At 34.5% G+C, this 16,224-nt stretch overlaps 1 protein-coding gene across 1 annotated transcript; it reads right to left on the bottom strand.

The window, feature by feature from the left end:
* Positions 1–4,018: 4,018 nt before the first annotated feature.
* LOC142340134 (pseudouridylate synthase TRUB2, mitochondrial-like) lies at positions 4,019–14,830 on the bottom strand. Its single transcript, XM_075390599.1, has 3 exons — positions 14,347–14,830; positions 13,567–13,993; positions 4,019–4,493 (listed from the first exon to the last, which is right to left on the bottom strand). Exons 1-3 carry the CDS (start codon positions 14,724–14,726, stop codon positions 4,032–4,034), a joined length of 1,269 nt encoding a protein of 422 aa, XP_075246714.1. The 5' UTR covers positions 14,727–14,830; the 3' UTR covers positions 4,019–4,031.
* Positions 14,831–16,224: the final 1,394 nt, after the last annotated feature.

Here is a 16,224-nt window from a genome sequence, read left to right as displayed (position 1 = left end):
TTTAAAAAGTTTTTCAGAAGCAATATTAGCGGGAAAAATTTAAAAATTTAAAAAAAATTGCGATAACTCGGAAACTAGAAGGAATTGAGAGCTCATTTTTTTCACAGAAATCCCATTCCCAAAGCAGATGTCTGATAGTATTTATCCAAGGGGTCGTTTTCTTTAAATTTCCTAGAGAAATTATTCAAAGATGTATTTCACTATATCATCATTATTAACCAAAAATGTGTCCTTAAATTTATGATAAAAACTTTTTATAATTTTTTCATTTGATCCAATAATATTGTAGGGAAGAACACCGGCTTTGCTCAATGCATTAAAGAGCTTCGAAGCTCTGAATTTAACTGATCGTTTTTCAATCATTCGCTTACAAGACGGTTCCATTAGTAATGTTTTTGATGCACTTTGCGTAGGTCTCGATGGCGAAAACGAAAACAAAGAATTAAGGTAACTTTCACGATGTAATCCACTCAATGATTTCAAAACTAGCTTCAATAACTCGTATATATGAAGCTGGTAGATGTTAAGTAAATTATTTTTAACAAAGATGTCATTAGCACTGGCGGATTTTTTCTGAAATAAATGAATTTAAGTATTTCCTTTTGTAAATTGTAAATGGGCAACAGATTGCTATAGCTGCTGCACCCATAGACTAGTATGCCATATTGGATAATAGAACTTACGTTCGTTTTATAATAATCAATAAGCTGGTTACGCGGGGCATAATGCCTAAGTTTTGAAATAATACCACATTGTTTAGAGAGTCTCGATTTCAGCACCGATAAATGAGCGACAAAGGAAAATTTGAAGTCAACTAAAATGCCGAGATATTTACATACGGGCTCAATGGAAATGTATCAATTGTTATCAATATCAAACCTATTTTCGCTTGATTTCAAATTCAATTGAATGGTCTTATTAATATTCAAACAAAGTTTATTAGCATCTAGCCAGTGTTTAACATTATAAATTTCTCTTTGCACTTCCTCACAGGACTTATTAAGAAATGTAAGATTTGTATCATCTGCAAAAAGGAGGACTTGAGCATGTTTACAATGAATTGGTAGGTCATTTATGTAGATAAGGAAAAGCAGGGGGCCTAGTATAGACCCTTGTGGTACTCCATGTTGTACTTTCAACCATTGCGAGGAAATGCGATTGACTTCTACTCTTTGCATTCGGCTCCTGAGATAAGATTTTAACCAACACAAAACATTACCTCTTATTCCGCATCTTTCTAATTTATAAGTAAAATTGTGTGATCAAGTGTATCAAACGCTTATTTTCTCCGTTAACTCAACTAAAGCATCGATGGTACTATGCTTGTTTCGGAAGCCGAATTGCCAGGGTGAGAGGAGCCCGAATCGCTCAAAAAAGTTGTATAACCTTGTATACATAGCACGTTCAAAAATTTTACTCCATACATTTAAAAGTGAAATAGGGCGGTAGTTATTTTCTTCTAACTTACTGCCTTCTTTGTGTAGAGGAAGTATCCTTGCATACTTGAGCGATTCGGGGAAGAAGCCATGAGTGAAGGAACAATTAATAATGTGTGTCATGAAGCGAACCGTAACAGGGGCTGATAATTTAATTAATATATTACTTAAGCCATCATCACCAGATGATGCTTTGTGAGCCAAGCTGTCAATGAGCTCCTCCACTTGAAACGCTGACAACAGGTATAAATATAAAGACTTGTCATTGTCTGGAATGCGAATAGGAGGAACGTTATTAATCGACTGACGAATATTATTAGGTACATTGACAAAATATTGATTGAACTTTTCTGCCACGTCACCGAGAGAGGGTGACTGGTTCGCCTCATAACAAGAGGCTAGAATAGGAATCTTTTTTGAGTGCGTACTTCTGCCACTGATTTCCTTAAGTAAATGATAAGTTTGTCTTGAATCACCAATGCAAGACTTAAACCTATCTGCACAGCAAGATTTTTTTGACTTTTTGTACGCGTTTTCGAAATTTTTACGCTGAATTTTGAAATTCGCCAGATTATCTGGATTATTGGGGTTACTTTTCCATTTTTATGAGCTTTGTTACGCGTGGTTTTAAGATTTTTCAAGGAATTTGTCAACCATTTAGGTTTGTTATTTGATTTGATTTCCTTTCCTTTTGCATTGGGGCAAACTTATCAAAGACCTTAATAAAACTCGAGTTAAAGATTTCAAAAGCAATGCTTGGATCACGACTACTTAATATTTCAACTTCCCTGAGACTCAGGTGTTGTTGGAGTCAAGGAAGAGCTGTCTCCGAGATTCGTCATGAATAAATTTTGTATTTCGAAATTTACACTGAGCGTCAGTCTGATCGAGGTCGTTGACCAACCAACTAGCTAGAATAGGATAATGATCTGCGATGTTTCGATGAAACAGGATATTTGATTTAAAAGAAGGAATATTTTGATAGATGAAATGATTAAGCAGTTTGATGAATGATCAGTCTCTCTAGTTGGACGATCCGAACTATCGAACAGACTGAAGCCGTTTGCAATTATAATATCGACGTAGTTACTGCTAATCAAATTCTGAGATTTTGTATCGATGTTAAAATCCCCGCATATTATAAAAGGCATTGTGGCAGAAGTATTACCTTGCAGATATTCATCAAGTAACTCAATGAACTGGTTTTTGTTAGTTCAAGGTTTACTGTAAATCACCAAGGTTTTAAATTTGTATGATTGGCTGTTGATTTCAACACATATTGCCTCCTCGAATGGAGTTTGCAAGGTTTTAATTATCGTCGCACTCTCATGGACTTGAATCATCACCCCTCCGCCATACTTGTTACGATTTTTCACCTAAATGTTCGAGTATCCAGGCAAGCGAAAATTAGAAGTATCATCATCATCATCTTAGTGTGTCTCCGTAAGGCATATGACTTTGGGAAGTGATTCAAGTCCATATATAAAAGATTCCAATTCCAGCAGTTTTTTCCTGATTGAGCGGATGTTTAAATGCAAAATAGATATTATCTGGGTGGGTTTAGATGTACAGGGTTTATCACGTGACGGTAGGGGTTTATGGAGGGGTTCAAGAGACTTGTGAGTTATTGTTTGGGGGAAAAACACCATTGAAACAGACAAGAACGTCAGAGAGGGGGTAGTTGAGCACTGAGCCACCTTCATGCAACCTGAAAATTTTATAAACTTTAGTGTCGTTGTTCCACATGTAGTGCAGTACGCCTTCACGCACCCAGGCACTTTTGATGCGGTTGTCAGTTTTCATAATATTCAAGAAGTTCAATCTGGGTCTGGTGATATCCTCGACCACACTTATATAATTCATGTCGTCCACCTCTGCTAGCTTCTTTTTCTTCTTCAGAAGGTCCAGTGTTGCCACCCTTCTATTGAACTTCACAATGATAGGATTGCGTTTTCCAGGCAGGCGGTGAGCAATTGAAATGTCTGAGGCCTCAACAACTGATTCGACTCGATCAATGACTTCCAGTATTTTGTCAATAGTCTCATTGTACTCTTCGCATGTTTTACCCTCGTCCATTTTGAGATTGAAAATTTTTACATTATCTCGCCTGTTGTACGACTCGTGCACATCACTTTCCGACAGTGTTTTCAAGAACAACCTATTTTCGAGGTCGACCATTTCTGTTTTGACTTGGTGTTTAAAAGTCGCCAGGGAATCTTTGACAGCACGTGCGATTGAAGCTTCAAGTTGCTGTTGCGTTTGAGCCATATCATGCGTTACCATATCATGCGAAAATCATATGCGACTTCTTACTTTGAGTAAGATGCTCGCAGTACTCTGACTCCAAAAAAAGCTTAATATTTTCAATTTAATTTAATAATCTCAAAAGAGGCAGGAAATGTCTTTTTTAAATGTAATTTTTTGTCATTTACTCACAATGCCATAATTTACAATTGCCGTTAGAATTGAGTTTTTTTTAGCGCATTTCATTTAGGTCTTTTTTATACAGTTAACAGAAGAAAAAAACTTTTTCTTTCCCCGAGATCTCAGACAAAAATTGACCTCAAATTTAAAAACAAAAACTTATTGAAATGTTCAATTCGGCAAAACATAATCTACGTCAAAAATCAATCGTTCTTGAGATCTAGTTTCAATCAAGTTATTTTCTGTACTCTTCTCAATTAAATTGTATCCAATATCGTCATCAATCTGCCCCATCAAAAGTAGCCTAATTTGTGAAATATTATCTTGAACAGTTTCAACGTTAATTTGGGGAACAACCAGGGTTTCTTCGAGCGTAATCGGTCCCAACTTCTGTAGCGTGACTTTTCTGGCGCATCCAAAAGTGCGTTGTTTGAAGGCAATCTGATGAAGTACTCGTCTGCAAAACTCTCCAGTGCAGTTTTGAAGCTCCATTTTCAGCTCAACATGTGGTAGACTCAGTTTCGTTAAAGATACTTTGTGCAGCATCAGCATTCGTCTTTGTAACACTCTCGAGTCTAATAGAAGTTGCTCAATATTTTCATCATGTTCTAAATCTGACTTGAGCACAGGTAGCTAAAAGAAAATTTTAGTGAAATTAACACAAACAAGGCATTACAATATTGACCTCGTTTAAGTTGCTGCTTTCATGTAAGTAATTTATATTGTTGACATTATTGTCTTTCGAGCAAATTGTCTCAGAAACTTCAATATGACAAATTAAGTTCTAGTGCACACCTTCTGCTTCTCATCCTTGAAAATCATTTTATTGTAATCATGCAAACCAGCGGAAAAGCTCAACTAATATTTGAATAACAAATGGGCTTTTTTCAAACGCCGTTCTATTAGAAACGCCCTATTTGTATTTAGTTTACCTAAAAACCCAGCAAAGGCAAAAGTTATAACCTGTGATGCACACTAAAAATAAACAGATTTTCCAGCTATATTTACGCTGCCTGGTTTACCTTTTTTTCCAAACCTTTGTCACACCCTAGGAATTCTATATGCGGGGGTAGGCCTTTTCCTTTTCATCGAATGTCTTCTGCCAACGCCTCTAGAGTCCTAATTCGTACAGAAATTTCTTTTAAAAACAGTCTTCAAAAACACGGGAGTTCTCTAATCAGGGCATGAGGGTTTTGTTGAGCAGTTAATTTTAATGAACCTGCTTAAATTCCTTCAAATCTTAGACGTTTCTTAAACTTAAAAAAATACTGAAAAATTGAACTACCAAACTTGAATCATTCCGACATTCTCTAAGTTTATACAAGTTAAAATCCTTAATTAAAAATAATAATTGCTCTCAAACGCGAAGTTTGGAGCAATTACATTATCTGTGGTCTTTTTATGCGATTTTTTGCTGCACCGTTTTCTCGTCTGACAGCTTTCATTTTCGTCCTTGAAAACGGGATAAGCAGGTAAGGCCAGGATGGAATTGAGCAGCTTGCTTAGAGCTGTGCTAGTAGCTCTAAGTGTGTTGTTGATTGAAGCTGCTGACGACATAAAATCATACTGTTAAGTTCACACTGTTTTGGTGGTTTGGACGCCCCTCACTCAGCCCCCCCCCGTCCACCCCAATGTCATTCCGCATCCCCGCTATAATCCTGCATGCCCTGCTTGTACTTTTATTTCTCCTTTTATGCAGAAACGATCCAAATACGGGACGGTTAAATTCAGGTAATTTTTCATGATGTTCATTCACACAGAAAATAAAACAATTCAATCTGAATTTTAACCTGAACAAGGAGGCTCGTTAATGTGCGCTTGCACGTGATGTTCCGGCCCACGCTCATCTACAGTTTTCACTTTACCGTCAACCAAATGGAGAAAAGCAAAAATATATCTGACTTTCAAAAAAAAAAAATTGTTACACAAACTACTAAAAGAATTAAATAATACCAAGCCTCATTACAGCGCTCACAAGAACAGCCATTAATTAGACTACGGGAGCAAAAAAAATCGAACAACAAAATGAGCAAAAACGAAAACATTCTACGGCAAACATTCAACATCTTAACTTAAAAGCACCCAGTAACAACGTCGAAATACAATCAGATAAAACCTGAACTACTATTAACTTTCTTGTTACTACAAAGCAGACAGGACATTATATTAATGAATGTAGTCAAAAAGTTGACAAAAAGAACAAATACGGAGGCGAAATTCAAAAATCAACCAAAAATAATAATCAAATATTTTCAAAAGTCTTGAAAACCATTAGCTTATAACGAAAAAAATTCTTGATACATTTACCAAAAAGTCAATAACCAACCAAAAAGACCTGTCGTTGGTTAGAATAAGTCACAGAAACGGAATAAAGATGAAGAAAAACCGAAAAGATTACGAACAATTTGCTAAAACAAAAAAATATTGAAGCCATTAAAATCTTTCGAAGTTATCTGAAAATTATGTTTTCCTTTATTTCAAATGTTAGTGATACTAATTCAATTAAAATTATACTTAAAGATTAAATATGGTCACTCTTTTAAGCTATTGCTTTCATATAAGTAATTTATACTATTGACAATATTGTCTCTCGAGCACATTGTCTCAGAAATTTTAATGACAAATTCAGGTAATTTTTCATGATGTTCATTCACACAGAATATAAAACAATTCAATCTGAATTTTAACCTGAACAAGGAGGCTCGTTAATGTGCGTTTGCACGTGATGTTCCGACCCACGCTCATCTACATTTTTCACTTTACCGTCAACCAAATGGAGAAAAGCAAAAATATATCTTACTTTCAAAAAAAATTGTTACACAAACTACTAAATGAATTAAATAATACCCAGCCTCATTACAGCGCTCACAAGAACAGCCATTAATTAGACTACGGGAGCAAAAAAAATCGAACAACAAAATGAGCAAAAACGAAAACATTCTACGGCAAACATTCAACATCTTAACTTAAAAGCACCCAGTAACAACGTCGAAATACAATCAGATAAAACCTGAACTACTATTAACTTTCTTGTTACTACAAAGCAGACAGGACATTATATTAATGAATGTAGTCAAAAAGTTGACAAAAAGAACAAATACGGAGGCGAAATTCAAAAATCAACCAAAAATAATCAAATATTTTCAAAAGTCTTGAAAACCATTAGCTTATAACGAAAAAAACTCTTGATACATTTACCAAAAGTCAATAACCAACCAAAAAGACCTGTCTTTGGTTAGAATAAGTCACAGAAACGGAATAAAGATGAAGAAAAACCGAAAAGATTACGAACAAGTTGCTAAAACAAAAAAAATATTGAAGCCATTAAAATCTTTCGAAGTTATCTGAAAATTATGTTTTCTTTTATTTCAAATGCTAGTGATACTAATTCAATTAAAATTATACTTGGAGATTAAATATGGTCACTCTCTTAAGCTACTGCTTTCATATAAGTAATTTATACTATTGACAATATTGTCTTTCGAGCACATTGTCTCAGAAATTTTAATATGACAAATTCAGGTAATTTTTCATGATGTTCATTCACAAAGAATATAAAACAATTCAATCTGAATTTTAACCTGAACAGGGAGGCTCGTTAATGTGCGTTTGCACGTGATGTTCCGACCCACGCTCATCTACATTTTTCACTTTACCGTAAACCAAATGGAGAAAAGCAAAAATATATCTTACTTTCAAAAAAAATGGTTACACAAACTACTTAATACGACAAATTTTAATATGACAAATTAAGTTCTAGTGCACACCTGCTTCTCATCCTTGAAAATCATTTCATTGTAATCATGCAAACCAGCGATAAAGCTCAACCAATATTTGAATAACAACTGCGCTTTTTTCAAACGCCGTTCTATTAGAAACACCCTATTTGTATTTAGTTTACCTAAAAACCCAGCAAAGGCAAAAGTTAAAACCTTAAATGCGCACTAAAAACAGATTTTCCAGCTATTTTTACGCTGCCTGCTTTACCTTTTTTTCCAAACCTTTGTCACACCCCAGGAATTCTATATGCGGGGGTAGGCCTTTTCCTTTTCATCGAATGTCTTCTGTCAACGCCTCTAGAGTCCTAATTCGTTACAGAAATTTCTTTTAAAAACAGTCTTCAAAAACACGGGAGTTCTCTAATCAGGGCATGTGGGTTTTGTTGAGCAGTTAATTTTAATGAACCTGCTTAAATTCATTCAAATCTTAGACGTTCCTTAAACTTAAAAAAATACTGAAAAATTGAACTACCAAACTTGAATCATTCCGACATTCTCTAAGTTTATACAAGTTAAAATCCTTAATTAAAAACAATAATTGCTCTCAAACGCGAAGTTTGTAGCAATTATATTATCTGTGGTCTTTTTACGCGATTTTTTGCTACACCATTTTCTCGTCTGACAGCTTTCATTTTCGTCCTTGAAAACGGGATCAGCAGGTAAGGCCCGGATGGCATTGAGCAGCTTGCTTCGAGCTGTGCTAGTCTCAAAGTGTGTTCTTCATTGAAGCTGCTGACGACATGAAATTATACTGTTAAGTTCACACTGTTTTGGTGGTTTTGACGCCCCTCTTTCACCTCCCGTCCACCCCAATGTCATTCCGCATCCCCGCTATAATCCTGCATGCCCTGCTTGTACTTTTATTCCTCCTTTTATGCAGAAACAATCCAAATACGGGACGGTTAAATTAAGGTAATTTTTCATGATGTTCATTCACACAGAATAACCAACCAAAAAGACCTGTCGTTGGTTAGAATAAGTCACAGAAACGGAATAAAGATGAAGAAAAACCGAAAAGATTACGAACAATTTGCTAAAACAAAAAATATTGAAGCCATTAAAATCTTTCGAAGTTATCTGAAAATTATGTTTTCCTTTATTTCAAATGTTAGTGATACTAATTCAATTAAAATTATACTTAAAGATTAAATATGGTCACTCTTTTAAGCTATTGCTTTCATATAAGTAATTTATACTATTGACAATATTGTCTCTCGAGCACATTGTCTCAGAAATTTTAATGACAAATTCAGGTAATTTTTCATGATGTTCAATCACACAGAATATAAAACAATTCAATCTGAATTTTAACCTGAACAAGGAGGCTCGTTAATGTGCGTTTGCACGTGATGTTCCGACCCACGCTCATCTACATTTTTCACTTTACCGTCAACCAAATGGAGAAAAGCAAAAATATATCTTACTTTCAAAAAAAATTGTTACACAAACTACTAAATGAATTAAATAATACATTTACCATAAATTCTTGATAACTTTACCAAAAAGTCAATAACCAATCAAAAAGACCTGTTTTTGGTTAGAATAAGTCACAAAAACGGAATTAAGATGAAGAAAAACCGAAAAGATTACGAACAATTTGCTAAAACAAAAAATATTGAAGCCATTAAAATCTTCCAAAGTTATCTGAAAATTATGTTTTCTTTTATTTCAAATGTTAGTGATACTAATTCAATTAAAAATATACTTAAAGATTAAATATGTTCACTTGGGCGTCACTCGGATATCAACGGGATCTGGTGTTACGAGAATGTGCTTAAAGAAGAGAAAAGGAACACAAATTTTGACCACTAACAAAACTTTTAATAAAATGAATGTTGTCCAACACACAAAACATCAGTTATGACGTAAAATCAATAGACACACTAAGATTTGAATTATAAGGAATTGGATGAGGCCTCTCGATGATGAGAAAAAAATACAAGTTGACGAATAAAACAACAAAACTAAAAAGTTTAAAAAATTATCGAAGAGAAAAAATATCATAAAATTTAGAGCTATTTGCTAAAACTTACTATATTGAGTAATTTCATTTTTTCAACACTCAGTTATAGGCCACGAAATTTTTGAGAAAAGCCGTAAAATGAAAGTCATAAAATAAAAAATCAATAGCTTTCAACGGAAGTCAATAATAAACAGGATATAAACTATGCCTCGATTGATAGGCAATAATTTGTGTCATCCTTATATTATCACGTCATCACAATGAGTCGTATGACTATGAGAAAAACAACAAATACAGCAAAAACAAAAAAAAACAGCAGAGAAGTGCAAGAAGAGTGTCGAGGCCATTAAAACACACATTTTTCCCTGAAAAACTTATTCGTGATCAATTGAACGTCTTCCCTGAGCCAATGGCAACTTTCAAAAATAGGAGAATGTGATAAGACTTCATTCGGAACCAAAATTACGAAAAAATACCCAAAGAGTTTAAAAGAAATTAAGAAATTCGTGACAACAAGTCATAGAGACAAAAGTTTGAATACAAAACTGCTAAACAGATTAATTTTGGTTTCCTTTTGGTTGGAATAGACAAGAAAAGAAGTGGGCCCTGTCAATAGCGAGATTGACTTACAGTTCACAGAAACAAGTTTAACATCTGTGAATGTTCAACAATTTTTTTTTTCGAAAACTTAATGTTAAAGTTTTAACAGCCATTAGCTGTCAACTCAATTTTCTACAAAGATTCACTTACTGCTCTTTAGGAGCCCTGTTGGATTTTAGTCGACGAGTTTATGCCATAGGACTACAAAACTTTACTAAAGTCTCAAAGAATACCAAAATTTAAATAAAAATTACGAAAACTCAAAGCCATAAAAAAAGATGAGCGATTCCTTGAAAACGAATTTTTTGTTCATTGAGCATCAGTTGACTGCAAATGAGGTTAGTCATCAACAGAACCTTGATTTAAAAAGTGACCAGTCTGTAAGTGACTTGAAATAAAATATGAAATGCTTTTTAAAATAACAGCTCTCAAAATCAAAATTTTTTGATAGTAAACTTCCTTATGAGACAAAATCTTGCCTTTTTATTGCCTTTCATCTGTGAAAAAAAAATGTTTGATTTGTATCATAAAATGTAATTTTGGGTTAAAATTTCTATAGAAAATATCTGAACTTCAAAAATTATGCTAAAAGTGAAAAAAAACATGCCGAACATCACGTGTTCACACAAAAATTTAAACCTCGATAACTGCTCGAAAAAAACAAAATTCAAAATCTTTTGAACTCCGAACTCTAAGCTGGATGAGCTTTTTAGTTACACCGCTCACACTTCTGTACGAAGAATATATCGTTCGGCCAAAAAAGTCTGAACAAAAAACCCATTTGATTATATAGTTCCTCCCCCCACAAATGGGGTCGGAACAAATAAATTAAAATACTTTCAATTTGTGTTATTTTGTCAACTAATTATTGCTGATTTAATTTGCTTTAACTTAATTGCTTAAATCCAAGTGAGCACAAGAATTTCAATCAAAGGTTCAAGACCGAAAAAAAAACCAATTAAAAGAGGGCAAGCGCCTGAAACTATTTAATTCTTAAAAAAATATTAAAATCATTTTTAGAAATTGTCATAACTCACAATCCTTCATAGTGCGAGGCACAACGTATTTGCGAGCCAACGACAACTGAGCTGGGTTTTTTCATGTTTTGTTTCAACATAGTAACTTATCAACTCGCTATGGCTGCTGGAAACGAAAATATTTTAAAATCTGCCCATTTTTTTTAATTTGAACTAATCTAAAGGTACTTTTTCAAAGCTTTCCGGCAATCTCTCTCGAAGATACTTAGGGTCAATTGAAAAACTGTTGCATGGAAGACAAACACAGATGTGTACGAATAAAAGTGAACTTCTTTGTAATTTGATGCCCTGGTGATTGAAACCACTTAGGAGTACATTAAAAATCGAAAAAGTTCAGTAAATTTCCTGCTTCTTAATTGAAGCTAGGATAGACTTTTGCAGCTGCGGTTTAATGAATAACTTGAAATTTACTGTTTCTCAGACGTTTTTAAGCTCCAAATGTTTTGACTTGGTAATCTCTAAGTAATTTTTTATGCACATTTTGAGCATGAAGATGACTTACAATCAACATAGCCGGCAGATTGCCGGAATAGCTGCGAAAGAATAGACCTGCGTGCCATATAATAGAGTTAGAAACAGATACAGATCTAAATTGAAAAAAAATCGACGCCGCTCAAAAAACTAGGATAAAAAACATTCAGCGATAAATTAATAAAGCTTGTTAAAATTCATTCCACAGAAGCCTCTTATTAGGGACTTTTACTGCACATATGAGTTCCTTTGACCTTAAACAAATTCAAATTAAACTTAAGTTTTAAAGTGCAAAAGTCATTTTATTGAGTGAGGTAAGTCACGTAAGATCAAAATCTAATCACGCAAATAACCTAAAAACGCTAAACCGAGTGAGAAATGACGTCACGCGCGCAAATGCCGTTAGTGAGAGGAAGAAGTCAATCAGAAAATTTGACTTTTTCAGCTTTGCTGTGTGAACTAATGTAAAACGGAAAAAGAGCGTCAGACGACGAAACAAAAAAAACATAGCAGGACAAGTCCTGACGTACAATTCAAAGAATTTTCATTGACTAAACAGAAAACTATACCCAGAACGGACTATGAATGGATTGGGAAAACCATTTAGAAAAAAATCTTATCCAAAAAATTGAAAAATCAGTAAAAATCAAAGTGAAATTTTCGCATGTGAACCAAAAAACCACTAGCGAGAAAGCGAAGTTTTGTTCAAACACCGTTTTCTCACTCCACTTTAAATTTAGAGCGAAAAAATTTCACGCCGCAAAACCACTCGCTTTTTCCCTCCACTTCCTGTTTCGGCGTGACCAAAATCACTACTCCAATTTGACTTCCAAAATCATGAAAATGTGTGAACAGATCTTAGAAAAAAGACAGCGCCCCAATACAATTCAAATTCTTTGAATTGTAAAAAACCAAGAGCACCACAATATAGCTACGCTCAGCTTACAGCTTCGCAGCTATAATAAAACGTTGCAAGAAATGTATTAAGATTAGCAAAAAAACCACCAAACCAGTAAATACACGTCAAAACCAGTAAATAAACGAAGAGTGCCTCGAACCTGACAAATTTGGACCGAATTTGCAGATTTTTATAGTTTTATTTCATTTTGCTGAACTCTCGTTTTTTTTTGCTGAACAGGTCTAAATTACTCTGATATGAGACTGAAAATCAATTCTCGCCAGCCTTTGCGAAGTTATGAAATTCAATGCTGTTTTTATTCTGTACAGTCTTCGAAATTTTTTGTCTGAATTTACACTTTTCATGGTAAAACATGATCATAATATGTTTATAGTAAAAATACAGTCTGCGAAATAATATAATTCAGCGCTGATTTACAATGTTACTATGATCCGGGCGTACACTACTCTCATTGAATCTTATATTATGCTTTGTGACTAAGAAAACTTTCACAAGTACTCCAACATGTTTTTACGTTCAGAAAGAATTCGATTGATTTCGAACTAGTTTGGTAGTCTAATTTAGCGTTTTCAAAAGTCGTTCTTGTTGTACCCTTTTAACCGCCCACAGCATACTTTTATATTTTTATAAATATATTTTAATTGATTATTTCATCGATAGTCATAAGTTGCATATTCAATGGGCATTCTTGCTTCAGTTTAAAAGTAAATTCTTCATCATTTCGCTAGTTCCGAATCAAACAGCTGAGTTTCTAGGACAACCGCAAAAAGTCTGCTGGAATCTCATTCAAACGCGGCGCACTGGTTTTTAAAGCATTGTTCTTGAGAGCTGTGTTTTAACTTTCTGCGACACGCAGAGACGATCAAAACTGCTAAAAAAGTTGCACGATCAAATTAGATACAGTCAGTAAGACACGTGGCTTAAAGGAGGAACAAACCTTCAACTGTTTCCTCACTGCATTGTGATGATCGTGTGTAAACTGCACCAGTTTCCGCTTCAGCCATTTTACCTCCACTTGGCTGTAATCACAAGTATGTCTGTTCTTCCCAAATACAGTCCAATCATCTGTTGTCAGTCCAAACTGGCCCAAAACTTGGAAAACTTGTTTGTGATTTCGCTTCAAAAAATTATCCTTCATCCATTTCTGCCATATGGGTTGAGGACTGACACTGAGGAGTAAAATACCCGATGTGAAATGGTCGAGGTAGTTTACAGGGTCAATAGAAAGTGTGGTGTGAAAAGGTCCTTTGACAAGAGGATGGTCTGCGAGACTCGGTAAACTGATTACTGCTAGTTGTCCATCTTCTGAAACTCTTTCTAGCTTGGCAGGCTGCAGATCGTGTTTATGTTTGAGGTTCTCGGCGCTAAAAGAATAGAAACTGGTAGAACAGCACTACGTTAACAGGAATCAAAACGAAAAAAATATACCGATACTGTTCATTAAAAAGGCTTCAGCAATTCTTTGGTCGCACCAACAATTAAACTCCTAGCAGCGATTAACTTAAAGCGAGGCCATCTTCATATAGATTTTAGGGCAAATGTATATTAAAGAGCATTTTTCAACTTATGTATGAGAACCCAAATTCGTCAGATTTTAAAAAGCTTGCAATAAACTGACAGAATTTTCTAAATTTAATCAAAATTACACCAAAAATCAATGGCATTTGTGGCTCTCAAACAAAGATAATGGAAGTAAACTCGCAAAACTAACACTCACGAAAACGCAACATCGACTAAATTCTTCTGCAGTTGAACAAAATTTTCGACTTGTACTGCATCCAATTCACTACTTTTGCCATCGTTCAGTTCCTCCGTTGTCAAATAATTGAACAACAACGTCAGATTTCTCTGGTCATTTTGCGCCAAAAAGCCTGGTTTGAGGACGCTTTCTTCAATAACTTTTCGGTCTCTCTTCCAGTTTACGAGGTAGAACTGTCGCTTGATAGGGCCATGGTGATAGTTATCGTTCAAATCACTTAGCAATCGCGACTTGACATCTTTCATTAAAGTCGAAGTTGACACATTTTGAGGCTTGTAAACAGCGATTAGACCATGAAGCTTCTTGATAGCCTCAAATGATTTTCGGTTGGAGCTCATTATTAATAGCTGATTCTAACATTCAGGTACTAAAATGGTGCATACTTATTAATATCTTACATCTGTTGTACGAAAATACGAATGAGTAAGAAGATCGGTTGTGTTCGAATGTTCTCAATATCAAATCTACAAAAACTGAAAACCATGTTTTCTGGAACCCGTGCTTATAAAATTTGATTATATATTGACGTACCCGGGTCGCCACTTCTTAGTAGTCATACAACGATCATATATGATATCATACAAATCCTAGTACGACGTATTTCCTAGTACGATCCTTGTACGATTAATTGACATATAAACTCCGACTAACAAATGAAATCACGAAAGGTAGGAGTCATTTAGAAATTTCACTTTCACTACCCTGAAATAGGGAGAATGAAATTGACGCCAACAAAAAAATACACTGTTCTGCTACGATTTAAAAGTTTTCATTGCGAAAACCAAAAACTACATATTGATCTACTTAGGAGCAGCATTTGCAAACCAATAACAAACAGTCCTTCAAAAACTAGACAAAAAACGATGAAAACAAAGTCAAATTTCAATTAGTGTACTCAAAATTCGCGTCTTAAAACTACGCGACATTTCATAAGAACATAACGTGTTCATCAAGAGTGGAACATACGAGGAGGGGGAGGCTAAATGGGACTAAGAAGTTCAATAGTGGGCTTCAAATAACCACAGAGGTTAACATATACCACTATTCAGCTGCTTGAAATTGTGATTGAGAGAGAATTTTAGATCACGCGAAACGCAAAAAGTCAAGGGCGTAAAAGTCACTCGAAAAGTCAAAATTGTCAAGCAAAAATTTCGCATAAAAAGACACACACGTTTACAATAATTGCTATGAACTTCGTTCAAGAGCAATTAAAAACTTCATACATTATGTTAGAAAAATAAAAAATTTAAATATAGAAATGTATTGTTTATTTTCAGTAACTTTAACAGCTTTAACTTTCCATAAACTTCTGTTTATTAACTTCTGGTAAAACAGCGAAAAAAATGTAGCCTTGTACATAGCTCATCCCAGAAACTTGACGAAGAGTGACAAAAAAATACACCAAAACGTCAATTTCCAACGTCAACAGAAACTTCTAAGAATGATTACCTCGTGCAACGCAGAAAATTACAGTTAAAAAACTGTATTGGATTTTTCAAACCTCTAAATATGATTTTCCCAATTTTCATATCAGAGTCTCGCATAATTAAAAACGAGCTTTGAATTAAAATGTCAATGAAGTTATTTAATATCAGTGGAAACCACACATAGGTTACCAGAATGAGAAAAAAAACAAAACCGTAAAATTAAAGCCAAAATTTACCTTAAATGAACTGATTTGAATTAATTTTTATTAATCAAAAACATACAGAACAACCGAAAGGTACTCAAAACGCAATTATTCTATATTGATCAGACACTGATAGCAGCGTGAAAAATGAACGAACGAAAATGAAAATAAGCTTAAGTGGCGGGAGGGATGTGAAGTGTGGGGGT

The sequence above is a fragment of the Convolutriloba macropyga genome, chromosome 5 (genome assembly GCF_964194025.1).
Source record: "Convolutriloba macropyga chromosome 5, txConMacr16.3, whole genome shotgun sequence".
Classification (NCBI taxonomy): Eukaryota; Metazoa; Xenacoelomorpha; order Acoela; family Convolutidae; genus Convolutriloba; species Convolutriloba macropyga.
This window is presented reverse-complemented; position numbering and strand designations above follow the sequence as displayed.

Coding starts and splice junctions, on each gene's coding strand:
- LOC142340134 (XM_075390599.1), bottom strand. CDS start 14,726: ATGAGCTCCAACCGAAAATCATTTGAGGCTATCAAGAAGCTTCATGGT. Junction 13,994..14,346: donor TTAGTCGATGTTGCGTTTTC/GTGAGTGTTAGT, acceptor CTATTCTTTTAG/CGCCGAGAACCTCAAACATA. Junction 4,494..13,566: donor CAGTGAGGAAACAGTTGAAG/GTTTGTTCCTCC, acceptor ATTTTCTTTTAG/CTACCTGTGCTCAAGTCAGA.